The 24109-nt window shown below is 35.0% G+C and overlaps 2 protein-coding genes and 4 non-coding genes across 9 annotated transcripts; 3 read left to right on the top strand and 3 right to left on the bottom strand.

Moving 5' to 3' along the window:
* Positions 1–1453: 1453 nt before the first annotated feature.
* 21ur-12471 lies at positions 1454–1474 on the top strand. The gene has a single exon (NR_051907.1).
* Positions 1475–6520: 5046 nt separating this feature from the next.
* On the bottom strand, positions 6521–12345 carry smg-8 (Nonsense-mediated mRNA decay factor SMG8; the record flags this gene model as incomplete). 3 transcript variants are annotated; one of them, NM_064602.6, is made up of 9 exons in its annotated part: positions 6521–6756; positions 7381–7811; positions 8354–8851; positions 9321–9707; positions 10291–10836; positions 11543–11717; positions 11765–12021; positions 12087–12188; positions 12234–12345. In NM_064602.6, the coding sequence occupies 9 exons, from the start codon at positions 12312–12314 to the stop codon at positions 6612–6614; spliced, it is 2622 nt and encodes an 873-aa protein (NP_497003.3). The 3 variants fall into 3 exon arrangements, with proteins under 3 accessions (NP_497003.3, NP_001293559.1, NP_001293560.1); NM_001306630.5 differs by having other exon boundaries at positions 6535–6756; positions 10291–10830; positions 12234–12330; NM_001306631.3 differs by lacking the exons at positions 9321–9707; positions 10291–10836; positions 11543–11717; ... (1 more) ...; positions 12087–12188; positions 12234–12345 and having other exon boundaries at positions 6612–6756; positions 8354–8845.
* A 3119-nt stretch (positions 12346–15464) lies between these two features.
* Positions 15465–15519, bottom strand: K04B12.8. The gene has a single exon (NR_051906.1). It is a non-coding gene; the product is annotated as an Unclassified non-coding RNA K04B12.8 (non-coding RNA).
* A 262-nt stretch (positions 15520–15781) lies between these two features.
* On the top strand, positions 15782–19335 carry K04B12.2 (snRNA-activating protein complex subunit 3). Of its 2 annotated transcripts, NM_001027060.6 has the most exons (4): positions 15782–15900; positions 17028–17925; positions 18429–18563; positions 18615–19335. In NM_001027060.6, exons 1-4 carry the CDS (start codon positions 15790–15792, stop codon positions 18731–18733), a joined length of 1263 nt encoding a protein of 420 aa, NP_001022231.1. In that variant the 5' UTR covers positions 15782–15789; the 3' UTR covers positions 18734–19335. The 2 variants fall into 2 exon arrangements, with proteins under 2 accessions (NP_001022231.1, NP_001379409.1); NM_001393236.1 differs by lacking the exon at positions 15782–15900 and having other exon boundaries at positions 16850–17925; positions 18615–19294.
* Positions 19336–23195: 3860 nt separating this feature from the next.
* Positions 23196–23293, top strand: K04B12.7. The gene has a single exon (NR_051905.1). It is a non-coding gene; the product is annotated as an Unclassified non-coding RNA K04B12.7 (non-coding RNA).
* A 494-nt stretch (positions 23294–23787) lies between these two features.
* On the bottom strand, positions 23788–23928 carry K04B12.6. The gene has a single exon (NR_051904.1). It is a non-coding gene; the product is annotated as an Unclassified non-coding RNA K04B12.6 (non-coding RNA).
* Positions 23929–24109: the final 181 nt, after the last annotated feature.

Genomic DNA, 24109 nt, shown 5'->3' with positions numbered 1-24109 from the left:
TAATGTTTTCATATAATTTTCCACAGGTGACTTGAAATTACTGATGGGTCTCGCCGCGCGAAGTTTAATTTTTCGAGAAACCCCACAACGAAAATATTGTGCATGCTCACTTTTCCGAGAAATAGTCAGAAATTGGGGATTTGTGGCCCGTCACAGAAAATTTTACAACAAAAAACCTATATCGAAAATGATTATTGCACAAATAGGGATCAATGGGAAGTGCAGAAAGAGTGCCATACTCGGAAAAACTTCAACTTGAGCCTAGACGGGGCTTCTCCTGGCATTTCGAGAGCTCAAGACCAGATGATCGCCTAAGGCACGAAAGCAAAACTTGAGATTGGAATAGAGAAGTAGCGGAATAAAAAAGAAATTGAGTCACAATCAGGAAGAAAAACAAACCATTTGGTTGGTTTGATCTAATTAAAAAAAACTAAAAATTTATATATTGAACAAAAACAAAGTTAATAAATTTTTCAGTCTTATTCATGATCAAGTACTACCCGTTAGCAAGCGAGAAATATCAGGTTAGACCCATTTATCATGCCTTGTAGAGGCAAATGAAATCTAACTATTTTGGATTTTTTCTGTTCTGTGTATTTAGATATTCACTTTTTTGTGAGGAAGCTTTGTTAGGATATGAGGAAGCTTTAGCCTTTTAGCAAATTTAGAGGATTTTTAAAACTAAAAACTATTTGAACAGTTTGGAATGTTTGTATATGTGTCTATGTCTAGACGCATCATTTTCATTATTGAATTTTTTTAAATTTGACTAACTTACTTTAAAATTCATTAATAACAAAGGTGTTAAATATCTTTAGGTAACCTGAGAACAAGACATTTCTGAAAATTGTTCAGTTTTTTCTAGAGAAATAAGTAAGCTAGTTTTTCTCAAACTCAACGGGACAGAGTATACTTTCATATTCACCTCTAAAACTCCTATCCAAAGTTAAAAAATGTTTTCAAAAAAAAGTGATAATGAGGAACTAACTTTATGGGAGCAGACAAAAATTTAATTATTATATGAAATCTGACAATTTCTTTGAAAAAAATTAGTAACTGGTATATTAATAAAACATACCTGAAAATTTTTTTTGGTAAAATTTCAAAAACTTTGTACCTGATTGTGAGAAATTTTCGATTTTGAATTGATATGTTCAGATTACTCTATTTTGTTAGAATCTGAACTTCAAAAATATCAGAATTTTTTTCGACAATTCACTGGAAAGCTACAGAAATTCTAGTTAAAATAGCTGTTCATTAAACAATGATACATAAAACTTATTTTGTATAAATTAGGGCTTCCATGGTAGGTAGCTGCGGTTTCAGGGCTTCAAAAAAAATTGAACTTTGTTCGCTTGGATTTTTTTTTGAAAATATATACAAAAAAAGCTCTAAAAACGTGACCTTTTTCAAAATATTTTTAAAATTTCACAATATGTTGCTAGACGGGGATTAGAAGACAACAAAAAAGTAAACATCAATTGTCAACTTTTCAACTTTTCTCCGCAACAGGAGACTCTCCTATTGTTCGACCCAGGCGCCTTCAAGGAATCTTGGATGATCAAATTTTCCAACATTTTGTATTGAACTGAGCTCACGGAGCCCGTGACTTGTTAGGTAGAGACCAAAATATCAAAAAAAAAAGTTACAAAAAGAAATGAAACAAAGGAAGTTTTAACGAAAAAGGCTAGACAGGGGAGGAGAAGAAGAAGAAATTGGATGAAAAAGGCAAAGTGACGGACAATGGGGTAAGTTTATGAATGAATTGGTAGCACCGAATAGTAGAGTAGCCAAAAGTAATAGAAGTTTTTGGGTGAAGTTTCGAAATATCAAGGTGACCTTTAGTCATAAATTCAATAGCGGTTTGGTCCGAACTTAGAAGATAATTTAAAAATGGAGGTATTTTGCCTTCTTCTATTCTACGCTGTCATATTATTATACAATGAAAATTTTGAAATGTCGATAGAAACACGCCCAAAACCCCAAATAGAGAGCCACTTTTCGATTTTTCTGGTATTGGATCGTGGGGAGACTGGTGCCCTGAGGAGTGGTATCCTGATAAGATCCATCGCTATGAGACCCTTCGCTGCGAGACCCTACAGCTTGTGAAAGGCCTATCGTGGTGATCGAAAGTTTCAGAAAACCGTAAATTTCCTATGAATATTGTTCAAACTTTTATAAGGTTTTAGGAAACTTTAGTAAACTTTTAAGAAAAAAAGAAATGTAAAAAAAGAGCTAAATTTTTTTTTTGCACATGCACAAATAAAAAATATTGAAAATAAAAATGCAGCATAACAGCTATAGACAAGTGGAACCAATAAATAATAAATTCGATCTCCTTTGGAAATTCATCCCACTCATTGAGAGAGCGGAAAACGGATATGTCAAGATTCTAAAACTCTTTCAGAAATCCAAAGCCGAATAAAATAGCAGGAATGCTGTATAAGCTAGAGTATTAAGAGGAAACAGTGGCTATAAATCAGACAACTGTTTAATATTCATGGAAAGGAAATTGTGTTTTTTTTTCCGATTCTTGTTCCAAGTGATCAACAATATGAGGAGTCAAAATTTTCTTTAATGAAAAATCTTTAAAAAATTTCGAAAAAACTCGCGATTTTCTTCATAGTCAGTGAAATTTGAAACTTTTTTGAGGCGTAAATTGATAGGAATTTCAAGAAAATTTAGGGATCGGATGATGAACGAAACTTGAGAAAGCGTTAGGAAATTATTTTCAAAAACAAGTTATTATTCGAAAACATGAAAGAACTTGCTTACTTTTACAGTTTTAAATAGTTTAAAAAAATTCTGAAACTGGTACTACGGGTGAAGTTACTTAAATTCTGAAATACAAAAAAATTGTTAATGAGAACTACAAGGCCAATCAGCGATTTGCTCCGCCCATTTTTAATCAATCATATGGAGTGGGCAAAGCCTTCCTACGTTACGCACATTTTAAAAATGTAGGCGGAAAATTTAAATATTTTTTAGGAACAACGGGAATTTAAATTAAAAAAAAAATTCGCTGGGATCTCACTATTTTTCAAAATTTGTTTAAAATTTGAGGTACAAATTGCCAGAAACATTTTTGGAGAATATTCAATAATTTTCGAAAAATTTTTGGCGGGAAGTTCAAAAAAAAAAAGATAAAATAAGTTAATTCAGAATATTTTATTCTCATGACATTTTTTTAGGAGATTAATGGAGTAAAATCTTTTCATATTTCTAGAAAAATATCAAATAAATTGGGTTCTGACCAGAATTGTTTTTCTCGTTACGATTTGAATATAACATTGAATTTGAAACCAAAAAAACGAAAAAGTCAGGCCAAGAATTTCAAGTAAAAGTTTAGATCCGCCACTTGGCAAAATCGAAAAATTCTCTCTAACCAAGCATCAAATCTCAACATTTATTAATTTCTGGTTTAGCATTAAAGTTTTATGTGCAACTAACTCCTCAAAAATAATTCAGAATAAAAATAAACTACATATGTGGATAAATCTCCCGAGACTCGCCAAATGTTAATAATTCGATTATTTGCACTGGACACTCTAGACTTGAGAGAGCCCAGAATACCGCACCATAATAACAAAACATACTGATGACGTGTAACGCTTGAAATATGAAAAAGATCAAACATTTTGATCTAAACTATTAACTTTCAATATTTTCTTCATTTTAAGTCGATGCATCCAATTTCGGTTTAAAAAAATAGATAAATTGCGCGCGTCCCATTTAATTTCAAATACATCAAATTAAATTAAGTTGCAAAACTATTTGAAATCAAAAATACATCAATATGCAAGAACATATCACATGAATCCTCTGAATTTCTTATACAGCCCAATATTTATCAAAATTTTCACAGTAAACATAATTTTTAACGAAATAAATTACACTATTAATAATTTATTCGTACCTAAAATATTACCAAAATGTTCGTCTAGACCTATTAGAGCCTGAAATGATGAATAATTTTTTTGGATATCAACCCACTAGTTATAAATCATCAAAAAAAATTACTCTACCAAACATGACGTCTACATGTATTCTAAAACCTATTTATACAAAATTTTGCTTCTATTTAGAAACAAGCCAGTTGAGAATCAAATAAAAAAGGCAGCGTTCCAGGTAATTGAACATTTGATTGACATCATTTTCTATTTTTGGTTCAGAGCAGGTTTGCAAAATGTAAAATTAAAAACAAAGAGGAAATCGAAAGTCGAATACATTAGTTTTGAAAATTGAAATCTCACAACTCAGCTTTCATAAAAACACACAAAGCTTGACAAATAGCTCGGCAGAAGATATCAACTTGAAATTTTTAAAAACATTTGTGGAATTGAAAGCAAGTTTTAGGGAAAAGATCGTGGAAGTATTTATTCCTCGTATGAATTCTCAGAAAAATATGCGAAAATTATTATTGCCAAAAAAATTGTAGTTGGCTTTACCGGAACAGCTAATTTTTAAATATGGTTGTTTTGAACGCACAAATTAATTTTCCTATTGCTTTCTATCTTCAAACTGTTGTAAAATTCATTTGACTAAATTTAAAAATAATAAGACCAAAACTCTGAACTTTCAAAAGATATTTTTGGAAATTTGAAATATATCTCTTTCAATAGGTTGCTACAAAGAAATTAGCAATTCGTACTGAAAAAATCTATTTCGGTCCAAAATATTTTTACAGAGTATTCAGGGGTTGAGGGTTCTAAAAATTAAACAAAATAACGTGATTCCTTTTCTGTGAATTTTAGTTTTTTTTTTGGAAAAATGCATGAAAATTTCCAAAAAAACTCGAATGTTTGCTTATCTCTCGAAACCTTTTAAAATAATCACCAGTCTTCAGAGCAACGTTACGGTATTCAAAAGTGATTTTAAAATTTTGAGTTCAAATAGTATCTGCATAAATTTCATTGAAAACTCCAAACAAAATCAGGAAATCTTTTTTACAATTTCTAAGAACAAGAAAACATTTTCAAAGCTTTTTCAAACTTTTGTCGAAGTTTTGGTCAATTTTCAAATTGTCGAAAAATTTGACTTTTTCGGAAACACCAATTTGTGAAAATAAATAACAACAATTTATTTTTTTGGTATTTGTTAATTTTAGCTTTATTCATTTTTAGCTGCCTACTCCTGAAATCCTTAATAACAAATTAAAAACTACACGAATCTCGGAAGTGTTCTGATTGAAATTTGAAGCAGTTGAGAAAATCATCGATTTCCAATTGCTTAAGTTTTAAATGGAAGTGAGGTCAAGTTCAGAAAAAATCTAAAAGATTGGTTTTACATAAAAGCAGAACTGGAAAACCATTTGCAAAAATAAAAGGATCAGCTTTCACATGCGCCACAAATTTTCAGCCACTCGGAACATCTACTCTCAATTTTGTTGGCTTTTTCTGTGTGTTTTCCAAAAGCTTAATCTCAAAAATTTAAGAGGGACCGGGCGTCCTGATTGGATTGTCGAATTGATGAAATAGGGGATGATGACCTAGAAATCCCAGTTTAATGCCGTTTTTTTTTAAAGAAAAAAAAACGAGGAGCAGAGGAAACACGCATTTGCCTAATCAATCCGAAAACATAAACGGGCGGTCTCTTTTTCGCGTTACCCGAGAGTGGAGGGCTTCTCCTACTAAATTCTGCATCAATTATTCTAGCATCTGAGGCCCAGTTTCTATACACTAGAGAGAAGCGCCGAAATGAGTTTTCAGTCCGGGAATGATTCTCTTTTTGGAGGAGGAGACTCTGAGTTGAACTAGACTCGATTTGTCGATGTATCCTTTAATGATTACTCTATATCAAAAGATCAGTTTCAAAATGAGAAACGAAAGCTAAAATTGAAGAACAAAAATTTAATTCGCGCTTTTTTCTCTGAAAAATTATTTTTCTTTAGATGGCTGAAAAAAATTGGGGAAAAAAATGAAAAGTTGCCTATATTTGTTGAAAACGGGTAATTCATGTATGCTGAATTCAAAACATCTAGGTTTAACCCATCAAAAACTATTAAAAATTGGCAAAAATCGGAAATTTATTGTAAAAATTCACAATTTTGAAACTTCTATAGAATGGTTAATTTTGTAAATAGAGGACTCAAAATTGATTTCCGAACACTAAAAAATTGTCTTTTTTCAATTTCTAGTAATTTTGTACAATTTAAAAAATTATTTTTTTGCCCAAAAAAAGATAGTCATTAGATGGCCGAAAACAAACTGGGGAAAAAAAGTCTAAATTTGTTGAAAGTGGGTAATTCATGTATGCTGAATTCAGAAAATCTAGGTTTAACCCATCGAAAACTATTAAAAAGTGCGCAGATTGGGCAATTTATTGTAAAAATTCACAATTTTGAAACTCCTCTAAAATGATTGATTTTGTAGTTAGAGGTTTGTAAATTTGTAGTTTGTAGTCTCGTTAAAATCTTCAAGCCCTAAAAAATATTTGCCGACGCTGCTAGCCACTTTTGATAAGTTGAAAGCCACAAGGGACCCCTCAAGGTTTAATATGATTGTTTCTGCGATGAAATATTTTGGTTTGCCGAGATGAGGAACAATCCAATTTATTTTTTTTAGGAAAAAGCAATAGATTTCGGAATTTACACATAAATCACACGAGAACAATCACCACTTGAACGACATCACAGGTTTGTAGGCGACTTTCAGCGCTCCGCCCATCCAGACACCTTGCTTTTCAGGATTGAACTCTCCGGGCATCCAGGCTCCCGATGGACCAGAGTAGACAGTTGGCAGGTGGAGGATGTAGTATCTGGTAAGAAATGTATGATAATTTATTGCCAAAGTTCGAGAAAATGTACATTTTGCGCCTAAAATACGGTACCCGGTCTCGTTATGACAAATGTTTGTTAGACGCAAAGAGGTGTGAGCCTTTAAAAGCGGAGCATCAAAATCTGGGGAATATAATTTTATAATTATTCCGAATTTGCCTCTGATCCCGAATATCTACCGTATTTCTTCTATTAATACGGCTGCAATACTATTTTTCGAAGGTCTTCCCGCTTGCAATACTATTAGGGAGTGCAAGACTAATAGGGAGTGCCAGTCTAATAGGGAGGCCATACTAATAGAAGATATACGGTATCTGATTAAAAGTCAAAACTACACACCCGCGCCAGAGGCATTATCGCGCCGTGTCATGTCGATTTACGAGACTAGTCCTGAAGCTGAAATACCAAATCAGGGGATTTTTTTTTGAATTTTTCGCATTGGCATTCGGTATCAGGGACACATTTTGAGACATTTAAAAATATTTCTCAGATTTCGGCACCTTTACAGGCGCACATATTTTTGAAATAAAAAAAAATTGTCGTTTCGGGACCGATAACCGTATTTTTCGCGCGAAAATGGTAAAATTCTGCGTCCTCGTAATTACTTTGAATGATGAAGTTCCAGCGGCTCCTGTCCAGTTCCATAGACGCCTTCGTGAGTTGGAATCAAAACTTTCGGATCAATAGTAATATGAACTGGTGCTTTTGGAGTCACCACATGAACCTTCTGCAGTTGTGCGGATTGCAGTGGAAGCTTCCGGCACGTACATGGTCTTCTAATCGGAAGATCAGCCTGGAGGACATTTCCCAACGAACTTCGGTGCGCGGATTCTCTGATAACATTCGATCCTTTCGAGTAGATGAGCGGTTCTCCGTTGTAGTCCACAAAGAAGCGGTGACCACGGGAACATTCATATTCGAATCCAACAAAAAGTTTGACACGTGCCGAGTCGTCCTTGTTGTCTTTTCCGCACTTTCGACTGAAATCCTCGCTTCGAATTTTGTTCAGATCGCGGTTCCAGACGTCGAAGTTCACCTTAAATTTATTTTTCGAATGGGGAGCAAATTGCCGGTTTACCGATTTTTCAAAATATAAAAAAAAGAAAATTTTTCGATTTAACGATTTTCCTAAAAAATCAAAAAAAAAAAACGACACCCTTGATGGGGAGTACTGTCAACTTTCAAAAAAAAATGTTACGGTACATATTTTCAATTCCGGCAAATTGCTTTTTGAAAAATAGATGTATGAACATTCATAGAATGCGTACAATTTTGCCAATCGAAATTGAAATTTCGAAATTTCAAAAAAAAAAAAAAAGTTCAGAACCAGAATTTGCCGAAATTTTCGGCAATTGCCATTTTTCCCGCAAATTCGGCAAATCGGCAACTTACCGGTTTGCCGAAAATTTTCAATTCCGGCAATTTGCCGATTAGCTGATTTGCCGGAAATTTTCAAATCTGGCAATTTAAATTTGAAATTCTGAAATTACCAACAAAAAATGTACAAGACCACAATTTATTGACTGAGCTACCTGCCCCCCAATTTTTTAAAATTTTTTTTTTTCAAAAAATCCTTACATCTAATAGAACAACTACAGGCGATAAATAATCTCCCCCAATTTTGAAATTCGGTTGATTCTTAAGTCCAGCTCCATGACTGTAAATACTCGAGTCACCAAGTGACGTTAGATGCCACGATGGAAATATTGGCAGCTTTCCGGTGGTCATCGAGTTGGGCACAGTGATCAGAAAATCTTCTGATTTTCCAGCGAGTTCGAGCTTTTGCATCCGCTTCACGTGGTCGATAGTCAATTCTCGTTCAGTTTTCGATGCCATAGATTCATCGCGGCGACTCGTCGGACGAAGGTAGGCATCCGATTCTTGTGATGAAGACTCTGAACTGCTCATAGTTCTAACTCTGACGTCATCTTCGTCAGATGGTGACGTTGAATCGGGATCCAACAGGCTTTCAGGAATATCCAGGTCAGTATCTTCCTCGGCTAACTCGTCTTCGCGCTGAGCCATCTTTTTCGCGGCTCGGAGAGAATTTGACTCTCGGTCAGCCCACATGATGTCCTGAAAATTGTAAATCCATTTTTTGTAATATTTTTGGCGGGGAATTCAAAATTTTAAGAAACAATTTCGGCGGGAATTCAAATCTTGAAGACAAATTTCGAGAGGAAAACAAAATTTTATGAAAAAATTCGTACTTTTTGAGAACAAATTCAAATAAAAAAAATTTGGAGGGAAATTCAAAATATTTGTTTTAAATTTTGGAGGGAAATCAAAGTTCTTAAGAAAAAAATTTTGAATGGAAATTCAAATTTTCTGAGAAAAATTCTGGCGGAAAACTACAGTTTTTAGAAAAATTTTGGAGGGAAATTCAAATTTTCTGTGAAAAATTTTTGGCAGGAAATTTAATTTTCTGAGAGAAATTTTCGCGGGAAATTCAAATTTCCTGAGAAAATTTTTAGCGGGAAATTTAAACATTAGAATTTGTAGCTCCTAGGCTGATTATATCGTAAAATATTGCCAGAAAACTAACATCCTTCTCCTCAGAATCCTCTTGATATAACTGAAACTGATATCTCCACAATCGCCTACAGCACTTGAAATCCGGGTGATCATAAAAATCGGAATTCGCTTCTTTAACAGAGAACGGTTCAGGACGTATCAGTTGTTTCCGTCCGCAGACACACGTGGAAATCATCGTGTTTGAAGCGTCATGCGCGGTCCAGCGGTGCTCGGGAGCCGTCTGATCACCAAATGTGGGATGGATTTTCCGAACACACGAGCGGCCCATCATTGAGACAGATTCGCATGCACGCATATCGGATTGCCACATCTCATTGCATTGAGCCTGAAGTTGAGACAGCGCTTCACGTGAATTCACCCCGACAACTGAATCGATGTAATGAGTGGCTTCGTTGAACTGCAAAACATTTTGGAAACTAATAAAAATGCAAAATTTTTTTGGTTTTTCAACCTAAAAATGTTGTCTAAAAAGAATGCGAAAAAAACGCGCCTTTAAAGAGTACTGTAATTCAAAAAAACTTTTCCTAAGATAATACTTAATTTAGAGGTGGGCGGCAATTGCAATTCCTTTGGAAACATTTATTTATTTGATTTGATTTGACTTTTCACAGATCTCCTTTTTGATTGCTTTTTCCGTGTTTTATTGTAGTTTTTCAATTAAAACCTCCCTAAAATTTAGGAATTACAGTACTCTTTAAAGGCGCATTCTATTTTACATTTGCCAAAATCTTGTCGTTTCGAGACCAGGAAACCCCAAATTTGGCTAAAAATCTGAAACACTACAAATGGAAACAAAAAAGTTCTGAACGAATTTTGAATTTCGCTCCAAAATGAGAACTCTCAAGCTAATTGGTTGGAGAGTGGGCGGATCGAATCGCTGCATGGTCGCAGTTCTCATGGCGGAGGGAATTTAAAAATTGCGTCGATTATTTTAATATTTTGATTTTTTTTTGAAGCAAAGCAACTTTTAAAGCCCGTACCCTCATCAAGTGCTCCTCCTTGCTTCGAATTTTCACCGGTTTTTCAGAATCTTTGAACCGATCCGCACCCCGTCTCTCTCCTGGCCGCTGAGCATTAGTGTAAAGTCGTCGAGCTTCTTCCATATGGTCATTTTGAATTCTTTTGATAAATGTTTGAATGGCAGTTTTCTCGTGTTTTTCCTCCAAATCACCATCGAGAACACACTGTAGGCAGTTCATCAATTCGATCACGTTTTCCAGAGAAATTTCGTTTTTCTCCGAGCGAAAATTGTCCTCTAAAAATTTGACGAACGAATTGTTGCTGGGAAGTGTTCCGGCGTTTCCGGATATTTTCGTATTTTCAGCGTCGGCCATCAGAATCTCGAACATTTCTCCGATGATATCTCTTTTTACAATTTTTGGATTCAAAAGATGGACGACCGGTATTGTTTCGTTCAGCTGGCATAAGGATGATGCTCCGCAATCGATAAGGTCGTAGAGCTTCAGAATGTCGCTGAATTGATTATCGAGGTTCTTCTCCAGTTTTTCGTAGAGTTCACGCTGAAGCTTGGAAGGGGTTTTTTTTGGGTTTTTTTGTCCTCAAAAAAGTTTTTTTTTTAATTTTTCGGGCTAGATTGGTGTTTTTTGTTTGTTGGAATTTTTGGTTTAGAGGAAATCAAAAAAACTTGATAATTTTTTTTTTGAAAATATTATTTTTTAGGTTTAGAAGAAAATTTTTTTTAATTTGATCCAAAACATGGTTTTGTTTGAAATGTTTTTTTTTTTATTCTTTAGGTTTAGAGGAAATCAAAAAAATGATCAAAATTTTTTAAAAAATGTTTTTCTTTTCGGTTAAAAAATAAATTGAATTTTCGAAATTTTGTTTCTTAAATATTATCAATTTTTTAATCAAAATCAATAGATTATAATAATCCGATTTTCAAAAAAATCTCAATTATCTCAGAAAAAGACCGTTGGGGCGCGATTTCGAAAATTTTAATAAAATTTTAAAACTGATTTTTTAAAAGCTGGTTTCGATATTTTTGCAGTTGCAGACTTCTGGTTTCTCACGATTAAAAAAATTAATTTGTAATAGTTTTTTAAAAAACTATTGAAACTATTGAAAAAAAAAACTTAAAAAATCAAGGAAGACTCATTTTTTTAGCCGGTAAATTCAAAAATAAATCAGTTTTTGAATGTTTGGAAAATTCAAAGATTAATGTTTTAACATGTATTTTCTACATATTGAAGCAAAAAACGTCATTTTATTAACCTTTTTGCCGGGATTCACGTCTGGCCGGATATTATTCCGCTGGAAAGCAATCAAAAGACGTGGCACAACCATTCGACCCTCAGATTCTGCAGATGACAAAATTCGATTATTAAAAGAGACATCGCGAAGATCCGAAGCAACCAGACGTTGATTTATTTTCTTTCGCAGCTGAATTCTGAAAAAAGTTTTTTGTAAAATTTTGCTTTTTTTTCAAATATTTACCTCGCCGAGTTGACTTTTTTTAAAAATCTCATGAGTTCCAAGTCGATTCTTGATGTTTGCTCAAAAATAATGATAAAATGACACGAAATAAACAAAAAATGCAGCATTCGGATTTGTTGGCATTCACTTTCAGCCATCGCATCGAAATAGTTCGATTTTGGATTTGATTTTAGACATTTTCGAATGTTCGCGACGTCATCTACACCATTCATCACCAGAAACAAAATCTGATCGTCTTCGGAGAAGTGACCGCGAATCTGAAATTCTTTTTTAATTTTAGTTGGAATTTTAAAATTTTAAAATCAAAAATTCAAAATCTCACCGTACAAGTCTCATCTTCAGTTGCAGCCACTGGGAAAACATTTTCCCTTAAATAACAATTAATATTATCTCCTTTTCCGTGATCCGGATAGTCTTTTCCAATCTACAAAATCGGAATTATTAACAAAAATCGATTTCCATCACTTACAACTCCAATAACTTTGATTTTAGTGTCAAGTTGAGTGCTGTAACAAGTCCTTGCATGTTCTACCCATTTAGCTATGTCCATTTTTCACTGAAAACGCAAGAAGTTTAATTTTGCGAAAAATACGACGAGAAAAAAACAAATAAATAATAAATAATGCAATTGCGCTCTACTGACACGCCGTAGTGATTGGAGACGAAGAGTGATGATGCGCACAAAAGCGAGGGAATTTCAAATCGAGGAAAGGCTCAAACTTGTGAAATCGTATTGAAAAATTAGTAAATTATGGTTAAATTGCATGATAAAAAGGTGTTCAGGTCTTCGATTTTCTTATTGCCCAGATGTTTTTCAAAAAAATATTCTGAAAAAGATAAATTGTATTTTTCAAATCTTAATTTTTAGCACGATTACAGACCTACTGTACAATGAGAGAATCAAAATATATGACCCCTTTTCAATGCTAAAGTGTCCTGATTACAAAAGGATTCTTCCGCTCAGCAAATTTCGAAATTTGCCGCACACATCAAAAAATTTGACAATAAAATTTTGACCAAAACTATTGATTTTGCCCGCCAAACATTTAGGAAAATGGCACAAAATTGAGTCATTTTGATGTTTAAGAAGATACACGACACAGAAGTTATTCAGAGCTCGGCAAATTTTGAGATTTCCCAGTAGAAGCTAGCCTACTTTGTTGGTATTTTCTGGAAACTGACAATTATGAACAGTTTTTTAAAAGAAAAAAAGAAGGGCTCCCATTGATTTTCCCGAAATTTTGAATTTTGAAAAATAAAGATCCTTTAAAGCTGGAGAATCCTTCTGTAAGGAGGGCCCTTTGTCGTTTCGAGACCTAATACCGTAAGTTTGATTCAAAAATCGCAGTATTTCGCGTTTGGGTAGTTACAAAAAATCGGCCATTTTACATTTTTCGATTTGCTGGAATTGGTTTTAGCCTTTCAATAAATTTCGTTTGGTGTATCCCTTTTTTCTAATTTAAATTATTACGTTTTTGATAAATCTCGAGTGTCTTCTTATTTTACGTATATTTTTCCACATTGTTCAATTTTCCCTTAAATTAGATCTAAAAAACAACCGAGAAAGTTGAACATTTTTCTATATTACCGGTACAGAGAGTGTAGAGATAGTTAGACTCAGACAAATGATATCAGAGTTACTTCCAAACAAAAATCAAAGTTATTCAGAGCTAAAGCGAAATAACCGCTAAACTACATACCTCTACTTTTACTCGGAGTAACTACGCCTTTACCCTACCCAGCTCTGATTAGGCCTGACTAGCTCTGAGTTACTTCGCCTTTTTTTTTGGCAGAACTTATATTTCTCTGATTTACTCAGAATAATTGCGCTCTAATCTGAATAGCTCTGCCTTGTATGGAAGTAAGTCTGATGCCGTTTGTCTGATAGTGAGCGCGAGAGTGACAGACATCAGGGACCCAAAGTGACGGGGCTCGGGAAGAGACGATTTGTGTCGTTTTACGAAATGTTGACAACGAGGTAAACTCTGTAAATCGACACAAATAGTATCAGTAAATATGTAATGTTTTCTGCCCAGTATCTCTTCAGATTTCAATATATTCAGATATCCATATCTTTTCCGGTCCCCCTACATATTGCCAACACATCGTTGTTGAAAAAGCAAAAAGGCATTATAGACCATTACAAAACGTGAGACGCGGACGGGCACATGCGGCGACGACGGACGGACAGAAAGAGATTTGTTTCGTTTTTCACTTCACTCTTCCGTAATACATAAATATTGCCAACATATGGTCTGTTACATTCATTTTTGATATTATTCGATTATGGTGCGTCGCCCCGACGTCTATTATAGACATACATTTTCTTCAAAAAATACAGTAGCTACAGTTGTAAGACTATTGTAAGAAAAAAAATACTGTATTTTTTAAGTGGCTACTCTTTTTGAATTTCTTAAAGTCTTTCTAGTAATTAAAATTGTAGGGTAGGGAGGCGCGGTTTCAGGGCCTGCCGCCTACCTGAAATCTGCACGCCTCAAGTGGATTTGAAGTGAATTTTCAAATTTCAAATTTTCTTATTTCTACCAATTTGTTGAAAATCCAATAAAGAAATTTTAAAAACATCACGTATATTGGCGAGATACAGGCTGAGGTAGAATTAAGGTCAGACAGGCAGGCATTTAATACCTACATCAAGGCCCTATAGAATTGTTTTATTAGCGCTTCTAATCTAGTCTTATATGCAATTTTCTCCAAATTAGTAGCTACCTTCAAAATTAGCAACACTAAAAATTAGTTTTATATCATTTTTTGCTTTAAAAGTTTTAGGAAATACGTAGTTCTTGTTGATACCAAATAAATAATATGGCCTAGCTCTTTAAATAATGTTCAACTCCACTGTGATCAATCTTTTCAAATTAATCCAATTAAAAATAAATTAAATTTGATCAACACAGTCATGTCTATCCCAATTTCCATCACACGGCGTAGTTCGAAAAAAAAATTCTCAGAGCGAAAATCGAATATATATACCCTATGATGGTCCACCAAAATGAGCTCTCAAAAATTGAGAGATTCCAGTATTGCATGCCTTATTATTAGACTAAATACGATATGATAATAATTTTTTTCACTATAAAATAGGCATTGAACAGCTACCGTAGGCATTATTTCCCTACAGGTAAGCATTTTTATGAAAGGCTTGTTGTTGGTATTGTGTGTACAATGCTCCAGAGACCACATGCAATTTGTATAATACCACTATTTTGTACCACCTGTCCATCTATTTAGGCTGTTCATATATGGTCTTAACTGCGGCCAATTTTGGGTTTAGATTTGGAGTTTCTTTTGGATTAAGTGTACTTTAGCCGGCGCAATTTGATTTTTGTGAGTTTCGAGGAACTTATTAGTTTTCTTTTTCCCACAAAAGTGGGATGTACTTCTAACTACAGTGTCATTACCTGCATCTATCGGCATTTCCTAGAAACTTCAAAATTATTTATGTACAGCATTGTCAGGCAATTATGAGACTTCCGTGCTTGTTATGCTTCTTACCGAATTAAAAATATTTTTTCCGTCTATCGCATAATACACTCGCGGGTTTTGTCATTGCATCGTCGTCGTCGTCCCCTCGCAACCCACCACTTGGTCGGGTGGGGGCAATTCGTATACACACAAGTACCCCTTGTCCTGTTATCAGTCGCCTCTCTGCCGCTTGCCACCGCTCATCGTCCGCTGTGTTTCTCCTCCTAACATATCGGTATTTGCATTCATTCATATCGACCACACCAATCTCTACCACGTTCTCTCCTTGTCTACCGTCTCTTCTATGACCGACGAAGCTCTCGCCGTCCGTGTCTCCGAAATGCGCACTTACTCGTTTGTTTATCGTCTTCTCCGTCCCCAGCGGTCTCTGCTACGTTCATCTCTTGCATCGTTCAGCTCTCTTTTTCTCGTTTTCTCATTTTCTTCTTCCTTTTATAGTTTTTGTTTCGTTTTTTTTTTCGTATTGCTGCATTGTGCCACGTCTTCTTTTTTACTGAAAATATATGTTTGCAGAAGAAAGAATGCAGCTAGACGGTTGTCGTGTACGCAAGAGCGAACGATATCAGCACCAGATTCAGAAGAGCCGTAAAATGGCGGATCGCAGCCGGAACACGTATCGGTTCGAGCGCTTGGTTAGTTTCAGTTTCTGTTCTATTCTTCTCTTTTCACTCTTTCTGATCTATCTCTTCTCTCAATTTGTCGCATGTTTTCCGCGCGCGAATATTCCGCATTCCATTCATGCTTCATAATTTTCTTCATCCTATCTTTTGCTAGGTGATCGTCTGGCCACAACCGTGCTGGGTAACTACCTATGTAGATAGAAAGTTCACTAATTTCTCCTGAAGCTAGGTGAAAATTTTTTGTATCAGTTGATAAGACAGGTCGGTGAAATCATAGCCTGTGCACAATTAGTACCCCGATGCTCATACATCGCAACCAAGGGTGTCGGTATTTTCAGAAAATCGAAAAACGAAACTTTTTCGAAAAATCGAAAAATGACTCCCTTGATCGCAACACTTGTTTGCCATTAGACCTCCCACCGCTCATTACCAAACAGTCTCTCAACCGCTTCCGCCCAATCGGTTTCTTCTGTTCTACAATAGATTCTACAAACGGACTGTACCAAAGGGATTAGTGACACCGATCGGATAATGAAGAGGTGGTCTTCACTCTACCTGCCCCCAGATAATTGGTCAAGGGGATTAGAGGGCGAGAGTGGATGGGGATGGGGACTACCATGCGTGTCATAGTGTTGATTTGATCAGAATTTCCAAGAAGAGAATGTTGGAAATCGGCAGGTGATTTACGATTAGGGATTTGGTTAACTAGCTAGGATGGACAAGCTTCATATGCACGCGAGTAATTTTAGATTAGCTTCTAACATTATTGAAAATTTGAAAAGATACAGCCAAGCTTTTGTATTTTACATATACATAAGTATTGCTTCTTCTATTAAAATTTTTTACCAACTTTCTGTTTTGCACTTCCTCTCCTAATTACAGAAGAAATTTCGAGAATCTTAGTAATCTGTATTCAAAATTATATATTATCAAGTGCGTAACTTGTAGCGCCCCCTGTCGTAGTGTGGATTACGGTAGCGGTAGGGTAGGGACCAATTTTCGGTTTAGATTTTAATGATGCTCCTATGCATATTCACAATCACCATGGAAAATATAAACATAAAAATGTTTCCATGGAAATGAGCGCTTCGAGAAAAAAAAAAGTTCGCTGTATGAAATTTTAAACTTTTAATTTTCAGATGAACATGCGTCTTACCTCAATCGATGAAACACTCCGTGCTTTGGAATCCAGAATCAGTACTGAAGTTGAGCATCGCGTTGCCAATGCTGTACAAAACATTCTCGAGACTGATGAAATCAAGAATTTGATTAATGAGCGTGTTTCCGAAGCTGTCCAAGCTGGGAGTTCTTCATTAAATATGCCTTCATCGTCATCATCCTCGTGCACGTCTTCGGATTCTGAAGAATCGGAATTATCGCTTCCAGCCAGATCTCGTACACCATCAGTTTGTGCCGAGCGCTCGACTACAGGAGACGAAGAGCCAGTGCCATCTTGCTCGGTGGTTCCGGATATAGTAGCTCTTCAGACTGCACCACATTACCCGAATAAATGGGAATTCATATCGTCACTACTGCAAAACGGACCGATAACCGACTTCAAGCTAGATCACTTCACTAATTCGGTCCGGTCTTCCTTAAAAATGACATCAGATCAAGAAGTGTTTCCGAGAATGTCGCTGGAAGAAATGATCGAACGAGATCATCCAACAACGTCGGAGAGTAGTCTCTTCGACGAAAAGAAAATATCGTGTCACAACCGTCCGAAGGGAAAAAATCTGCTAGACGAGGAGTTTTTCTGTCTTGCTCCGTGCTGCAGCGGAATGAGGCTATTCCAAGCCGAGACGTACACTTTTCTCCCAGGATTTGTCAAAAACCGTCTGAAGCAAGCTGATGATTGCCGAGTAATAGTGCATAAAACCTCAAATGGAATTGAATTGATCACACCAATAAAGTGGCAGCGAGTCACGCCAATCTTTCCTGAGAATACAAAAAACATCCAGCCTCCAGATGAGAGAATAGAAGAAGACGAAGCTGAAGAAGAGGATCCATTGGCAAATCGGGAAATTGTAGAGCAACGTAAGTACTCCATTTAGTTTTCTTTCAGATTTTCTTGAGAGCCATGTGGCATAACCAAGATTAAAGGATTAAAAGGATTAAAGGACGATCCGTTCTTCAAGTGCTATGCACTGTGGATCTGGGATTCAGGTTGTAACAAAAGTTATTGTCGAAGTTTTTTATTATTTTTATATAAAAATATTGATAAAGATGTGTACTTCTTTTCTGAAAATAATTTCACAATTTCACTAAAATAATTTCAATTTCATTTTCAGAATGTACACATGTATTTATTTTATATAGAATGAAAAAACCGACGATGAAAATTGGATTTTGTAAAAATTTCCCATATCTCTGATTACAAGTGCTAAAAAACCACAATTTTAGTTACATGATCTCAAAACCTGCTGAAATCTGGGAAAAAATTAAAAACTGTATATTTTCACAATAATCTTTAAAACCTGAGGGGGTGCTAAACAAGTAGGGCACACTGTATTTTTCAAATTTTAATTATCTGTTTTCAGTTATGCACGAATACTTCATTCCGACACCTGCATTGCCTCTAGACGACTTGGTTTTCGGTCCCTATCTTCAACGAGTTCGAGAATCAGAGCCATTTCCGGAGAACCTGCTCCACGATCTAGTTCGGCGGGTCAATTGTAAGCTTGGTTTTCTTAGATCAGATTTTATGCAACTCTAAATTGTTTCAGCAAACTTGGACAATAGCTACGATAGTCATCAAGAGCTGGAGTTGTTCGACAAATTGGACGAAGTCCCCATTGACGAGAAATACGGTCGGCTGCCGTTCGATCCAATGGACAACTGTTAAGCCTTTGTTATATCCTTCTCACCAATTATTTTATCATTTTTTCTCCCTACCTCATTCACTTCATATAATCCTGTTTACTGCTGAAAATATAATTTTAATCCAAATCGAAACTCAAAAAAATTCTTTAAAATTTCAAAAATCCTTTAAAAAAAGTATTCTTTCTCACCGTTTATCCTTTTGGCTTAAAATTTTCAGCTAATTTTTTCTCATTTTCTTCTATCAAAATCTCTCCCTGTAATTGTAAGAAAAATTTCTGTGAAAAAACCCCAAAAAATCTTTCGAAAACTTTCAAACATTCATCGGTTACTTCTATTATTGTCCCTTACCTAATTGTCCTCAAATTCCCTTTCAAAAAGGTCTTTTTTCTGTCGCCTCTACTTTTTAAATTTGTTCTTTTTCCTCTCTGATTGTGGCAGCTTTTACAACTGTCACAATTTCCTGGCCCTGTTCAATATTTTGAACCAAAACAAAAAAAGAAAAAAAAAGTTGTGCAACTAATTACTGATAAGTAGATCTATCTATCAGCAATCTCAAAAGAATATATGGTCACAATAAATAGTTCACAACACACTCCGACTTGTTACCAAATAAAAAAAAACGTTAAAATTCTCATTTGAATTGCAAAAAGCTGGGAAAAACTGGATTGGACCACTTGGAGAAATTACGGAAAAGTATAGCACACAATTCGAAACGTACGAAAACATAAAAATATATGTTTCTTTGAATACATGTTTTCGAGAGTTTTCTAAGTTTTCTAAGTCATTTGAGCGATAGTTTAAATTCAGCCACTTTAGACCTTGTAATGCTCAAGTTATTCACTTTAAACAACTTTTACCGTTCAAATTTTCTGATATTGAAAAGTTGCGCTCACATACACGTAAATTTTTCCACGTTCTGAGAAATGATGGGACCACAATTCTCCTACCCGCCATCCATGTCCCCATCATATTACCGCTTTATTAGACGCCCTATTATGCAGCTATTACCTAACAGCTCGTCATTTAGTGATTTGTTATACCAACGTGACACATGCCTTGGGTCCTCTCTCCTCAAGTCCGCCAATTTCGGTCGATTAAAGTAGCCAAATCGGGTTAGCGGTAGTGGTGGTCATCCAGATGACCAGATTGGTCGAAATGATATATTGGGACCCAGAAGACGGAAGGCACAAACAATGCATCCCCCTTCACCACCCAAAAATGCGCCAGATTGGTTTTATTCTTGTGAAGATGTAGGCTTCTTCTCCTCCTCCTCGTTCATCTTCTTATTTAATTGCCGTATTTTGAGTAAATGCCTTCTTTCTCTTGGCATGAGGAACAGTTATTAGCCATCTCTTCCTGCTTTTACAGTTTCAAGTGGGGGATGGGTGTGACTGTTGCCTTATTGCTTCACGCTTTAGTGAAACTGATTGCTTTGTTTTGTGGAAGATTTGATTACATTTTCCAAATGTTTTTTTTTTAAATCAAACTTTTTAGAGTATCCTAAATATAGTAACCATCTATTAGTTTTGCACCTCAATGTTAAACTTTGACAGTTTGTACCAAAATTTTTATTTGTTCTTTGTCTATTGTTTTGTAAGCAAATACTTACACACCTTATCTTTTTTAAACCAAGATATAATCTTTCAAAATTTTAAAACTCGGGTGTATACGGTAAGTATAACACTCACAGTGTTTTAAATCACAGTGTTTTTCACTCACAGTGTTTTTATTAGCTAGTTTTAAATCTTGTAAAAACATGAACCACAATAGTATTCCAGTGTATATTTATTTGAGTTGCATCGCAAAGGTGTTTGGTTATTTGATGTCATACTAATAGAGGATGTACGATAAATTGAATTAGGTTCAAATTTAATTCGTTTTCGTCCTGGAATCACAAAAAATCATCTTTCATTAATAAAAATATCAGAAACATTTTGAGGGCAAATCGGAAAAGTACCCAATTTTTAAAATACTCAAAATACAAAACAAATTAGTGTAGTTAAAGGTGGAGTACGGCCAGGGAGAGTTTTGTCTAAAAATGATCTAAAACGATTGAGTATCATAATAAAACAATCCAAAAAACTTTGGATATTTCATAATTTCCGGTTAAAGTTTTGGCAAATTGCGAAAATTTTGTAAAGTATGATATAGAAAATGTAGGAGAAAATTTTTGGCCAAATTCCAAAATTGTGAGTGGTAAAAACTGAGTAATTATCACTTTTTAACAATAAAAAAATAATTTGCAAAAAGTTTTTTTTTTAAGTTTTAGTATGATATTCGATTATTTTGGCATCATAGGGGTAGTTTTTAACACTTTCCTCACTGGCGCTACTCCGCCTTTAATCGTTGACTAAATGCCAAAAATTTATGAGGGACCATTGTGGTGGGGCTGAATCTCTGATGTTCGAAAATATGTATTTCAAAAATATACTTTCAATTTTTCAAGACAGATTCCGTTCTTTTTGAGTCTTTTGCACCTTTAAAAATAACAAATTTACGAGTTGATATATTGGGAAGCCAACAGTTGACCCATACTTTTCAATAAATTCTAGAACATTTTAATTGTTCAATGCGTTGTCATCATTTCCTCAATATTTCGTATACATTTACTAGAATTGAGGTCTCTCCTTAGTTTCCTTTCTTTTTTCCGCTCATGTACATGCCGCCAACAGAAGATGCACACAGAAGAGACTAGGAAATAAGTCATAATTAGATTCATCTCTTGCCTTCGAATACTCATTGCGCTTAACAAACTGCTATGTTTCTTTCTTGTATTTTATTTTGTTGTATACCTTTCAAAATGAAATATATATCTATAGCTAGTATTAAAGTTCAAAGAAAATGTTTTGGCTAGCCCTTCAACTTTAAATCTACAGTTGTGCAAATTTCAGTGCAATCTGTTTGGCTAATTCCGTTTTTGTCATAATTTTTACTCTATCCTTATCCTCTTTACTCATTATCGAAAGTATATTTTGAAAACCATCTTTCAATTCTCTATTGACCAATTTCTGCAATACCCTTCTCTCGCTCATCACCCGTTCGGATTAAAACTAAAAGCTAATGAGATGAGTCGTTGATTGCTTCACACTCATTGGACATGAAACAATGTTAAATGTACATCAGTGAAAGATATAACACTTGACACCCTGGTGAGGGAGAAATGAAAACGGATGGGTGGTCATAAAAGTGGCGCCGACAAGGTTTCGAGAGAGAAAATGAAATGGCGAGGTGAATATAAACCTAGAAAGATTAACATCAATTTTCAACAAATGTTTTGGTATTATGCTGCTATTATGATGCTGGCATTTCGATTGTGTCCGTATTCTCCATAGTGAATTTGCACCGCCATTGCTTTGACGGTTCATATCTCGGTTGTCTCAATTTTTTTCAAAAAGTTTCCAACAACTGAAGTATAGAAATATTTTGCACGTAATTTATAAGTTGACAACTTTTTGATTAAAAAAAAGCAGTATAAAAGCTGCCACAGTACCACACATTTCCTGATATTATTTTGTTATTGAGCCTTTTCAATGTCACATCCGGTTACCATCTCAGCCTCTTGACACCCTCCATATGTCAATTTTCCCTCATAGCCCGCAAAATGTCTTGAGAAGTGTCATCACTCTCGTAAAACCAAAATTATTTGTGCATTTTGCAAGAGATAGATGGGAATTGAAATTGAAGAACACATGATCCCTTTCTTTAATTCCAATGTCATCCTATACATGGAATTTCATTACACCATTAAGTCCTTCAGTTTTGGAATTTGAATTAAATTTAGTTTTATCATTTTGACTACTTGATGTTTTTTTTTTGATTTTTCGCTGTTTTTTTTTTTGAAAAACACCGCCTCAACAGTTTGCAATTTTTGGAAAAAAAAATGAAACCATTTTTTTTTCGATTTTTCAATTTTTCACAACTCTTTTTCATTTTCGAAATAATTCAATTTTTTCGATGGTTCCGTATTTCTACAATTTTTTTGATTTTTTCAAAAAAATTAAACAATCGAAACGATTGCTATTTTTTGTTGTCCTTTTTTCTTTTTTCTGTTAATACCAGAAAATGACAAAGACAGTCACTGCTAACATGCCTGCTTGCCTACCTGACTATTGCTTTTTTAGTGATAACAATCTTTTTCACATTATTTGCCGAAACTTAAAAAAGGTAAAAAATTTTCACCCGTGCTTTGTAGGCAAGCGTAGACCGACTAAAACGCCGAGAGCCAGACATATTTGTACCTACGTTTTCAAGCTGATATACTGCATTTGTCTCAATTCATCCATCTTCTAAAATATTCGAAACATTTTCCTCGAACTCAAAGAATTTGTCTGCTACTCGAAGCAGACCCACTTGAGACTCTTGAATGGTGAGAACGCCGCCGCCAGTCGTAAATGGCGGAGGAGTAACTAAACCCAAGGGTTCCTCTATTGTTTATGTAATATATTCCATTGAGCGGATGGTGGTGGAAGGATGAGATACACACACATTTGGCGCATTTGTGAGGGCAACACCATGGTGAAGGGCCCGATAGGGGTGCGGAAGAGCAAGCGAGTGAGCACACGGGCTGGGTGTCAAAAGCTCTTTTTGTTGTCTTGGTTCCACTGACAAGAGTCAATAGTTTATAAAGCTCAATTATTTGTTAGATTCAATTTTCAGTTGTCGCCCAGAACAAATTTAATCTTTCACTTGATTTTCCTGACACTGATTACTTTTGGCTTGTTTTTGTAGCATGAGCATGTCAGACAATAATATCAAAAATTATTTACTTGCTTTTTTAGTATTTTGATTGATTTTTGTTGTATGTGAGCTGGTTTATTTTTTATCTAGAACTCAAAAAAATCCCGATTAAAAAGCAATTTTCCAAAAAGATTCCTTAATGTTTACCTCACAACCTGGCCAACACAATAAGAAGTCTTAAAAAATTATTTTTTTTTTTGGGAATTTTACTGGCTTCTGGCTTCTGCCTCCTAAAAACCCTGAAAACAGAAAAATTTCTAATGAATTAGGGTGCTCCACTAAAGTTAAACTCAAAATATTATATGTTTAGAGTTAAAACCGTGTTGAAATGATTACAAAGATTAGTACAACCGCTCGACCAGAGCACTTCTGTCTACTGCAACTATAGTTAGTATGTTTTCTAAATTTCATTGTCTCAGTGGAAATTAGCATTACTGAATATTTGTCATTATTTTCATTCTCATTTATTTTCCAATTTCCTCTCCGAATTCCGTCCAATTTTGGCACCCAAAAAGAACTCATCCATTTTGTTGTGTCTTCTGTTGCTGTCGCACACGCAAGGCGGCGGCTCCCGTGGACAGGAGCAAAAAGACGACGCCGAATATTATACATTGTCTCTTTTCTTATGCTTCCTCTCTCACATTCATTTGCATTTTCTACT

The sequence above is a fragment of the Caenorhabditis elegans genome, chromosome II, assembly GCF_000002985.6.
Source record: "Caenorhabditis elegans chromosome II".
Classification (NCBI taxonomy): Eukaryota; Metazoa; Nematoda; class Chromadorea; order Rhabditida; family Rhabditidae; genus Caenorhabditis; species Caenorhabditis elegans.
This window is presented reverse-complemented; position numbering and strand designations above follow the sequence as displayed.

Bases quoted from the DNA above. Each gene is read 5' to 3' on its own strand.
- K04B12.2 (NM_001027060.6), top strand. From the start codon at position 15,790: ATGCAGCTAGACGGTTGTCGTGTACGCAAGAGCGAACGATATCAGCAC. The intron at 15,901-17,027 runs GTTAGTTTCAGT...TTTAATTTTCAG, and splicing joins CGTATCGGTTCGAGCGCTTG to ATGAACATGCGTCTTACCTC. The intron at 18,564-18,614 runs GTAAGCTTGGTT...AAATTGTTTCAG, and splicing joins TCTAGTTCGGCGGGTCAATT to CAAACTTGGACAATAGCTAC.